General features: G+C 41.8%; 1 protein-coding gene across 1 annotated transcript in view; it reads right to left on the reverse strand.

Annotated features, from left to right (window-relative positions):
* The window catches only part of LOC103375577 (protocadherin beta-1-like), a 6,330-nt gene extending 5,122 nt beyond the window's left edge, over positions 1–1,208 (reverse strand). Inside the window, exon 1 of the mRNA XM_008305888.1 lies at positions 17–1,208. Coding sequence (XP_008304110.1) covers positions 17–1,208 — 1,192 coding nt within the window. The remainder of the gene's footprint in view (positions 1–16) is intronic.
* Positions 1,209–1,791: the final 583 nt, after the last annotated feature.

The raw sequence follows: 1,791 nt of genomic DNA on the forward strand, positions 1-1,791 counted from the left end.
TCTCTGTCTAAATCACTGTCTGTCACTAAAGAAAAGAAATTGTTTGACGTGGAAGAGATTTTAAAATGAACATGATCATCTAAAACGCAGTGGACTTTGCCATTTTCATTTGAATCTGGATCCTGGACGTTCATCATCGTCAGAACAGTGCCAGGTTTTACATCCTCAGATATACTGGATAACGCTGACATTATATTAATAGCTGGTGGGTTATCGTTTGTGTCCAGCACCTCTATTATAACTTTACATACATCTGCGTTACCGCCTTCATCTGATGCTTGAACATCTATCTCGTAATGCCGAAATTTCTCATAGTCAAGTTTTCCCACTAATGTGAACACCCCACTATCTTCATCTATATTGAATAATTCTGATGCTCCCTTTGGACCATTAGATATGGAATATCGTATTTTCCCATGTGGACCTTCATCTGCATCAGATGCGCTCACCGTGGTTAGAAGAGCTCCTTTTATTGAATTTTCGTTTACATTCGTCTTAAACTCCGCCTGTGAACAAACAGGTGCATTATCGTTGGCGTCCAGAACAGTTATGGCAATTTGAATGGTTCCAGAGAGCTGAGGGTTGCCACCATCTAGAGCAGTTAATACCACGGAGACATGGTCCTGTTTCTCTCGGTCAAGAGGTTTCCTTAAAACCATTTCAACATTTCTGCTGCTACCTATCCTATAGGGATTTAAGGTGAACATGTCACTTGAACTCAATGAATAGCCCTGGAGCCCATTAACACCCACATCGTCGTCAACAGCTTTTTCTAAAACAAATTTTGACCCAATTTGAACCGTCTCACTTATGTCAAATTTCATTTCACTGTTTTTAAAAGTGGGAGAGTTGTCGTTAATGTCGGTGATCTCAACAGTAACGCTGTAAAACTGCATAGGATTCTCCAAAATGATTTGAAAATCCAGAGCGCAGGGCGTCGTCTGTCCGCAGAGCGCTTCTCTGTCTATCCGCTCTTTGATTACAAGGGCTCCCCTTTCTTTATTCAGCTCGATGTGATCTGTGCCTTCTCCTGTATATATACGAGCTTTCCCTGATTTCAGTCTTTTCACGTCTAAACCTAAATCTTGTGCTATGTTACCGACCAAAGATCCTTTCGCCATTTCCTCAGGGATGGAGTAGCTGACCTGGCCACAGACCGAGCGAAGAGAAACAACGGAGAGAAAAAACAGCAGACCTGCTCGCGGCATCATTGTTCTGTCCGACGATTTTCCGTCAACAAAAAAGAAATATAAAATCCGTTATGCAGTAAAAAGGATTTTAGACACAATCGTCAGTGAAAATAACCAAAATAAATACTCCAGCGAAAGATTGTCGTCCAGTATCGCCGTCTTTTATCACGTCATTCTTCCAAACTGTGCCATTTCGATATGTTTTCTCTCTCTGTGTGTAACATTTGGAAATGATGGGGGAGGTACTGCTGCAATAAGCTCTGAAATCTCAGCAGACTGGTCAACAGCGTCCCTGTGAGTTGGATGTGCTGAACTACACATCACACAGACATTCCTGCTCTTTTGTCTCACTGATTTTTATGAAGTTGATCACAACATGTTAATTATTAACACGACTACAAATTACTTTGTGTGCATGTCAGTTAAGTGTCACATTTAGCATTCGAAGAACATGGTCCCCTGTTATACAAACGGATACGCACAAGTCAGACAACTTTCAGAGCAGAGGAAACACAAGTAAAAAAGGATGGCGCAAAACAAACTGCAGAACTGTTGTGTCTCTGGTGCTGGCAGGCACAGGACGGACAGGTGTAACAAGAGG

The sequence above is a fragment of the Stegastes partitus genome, unplaced genomic scaffold, assembly GCF_000690725.1.
Source record: "Stegastes partitus isolate 25-593 unplaced genomic scaffold, Stegastes_partitus-1.0.2 Scaffold2677, whole genome shotgun sequence".
Lineage (NCBI taxonomy): Eukaryota > Metazoa > Chordata > Actinopteri > Pomacentridae > Stegastes > Stegastes partitus.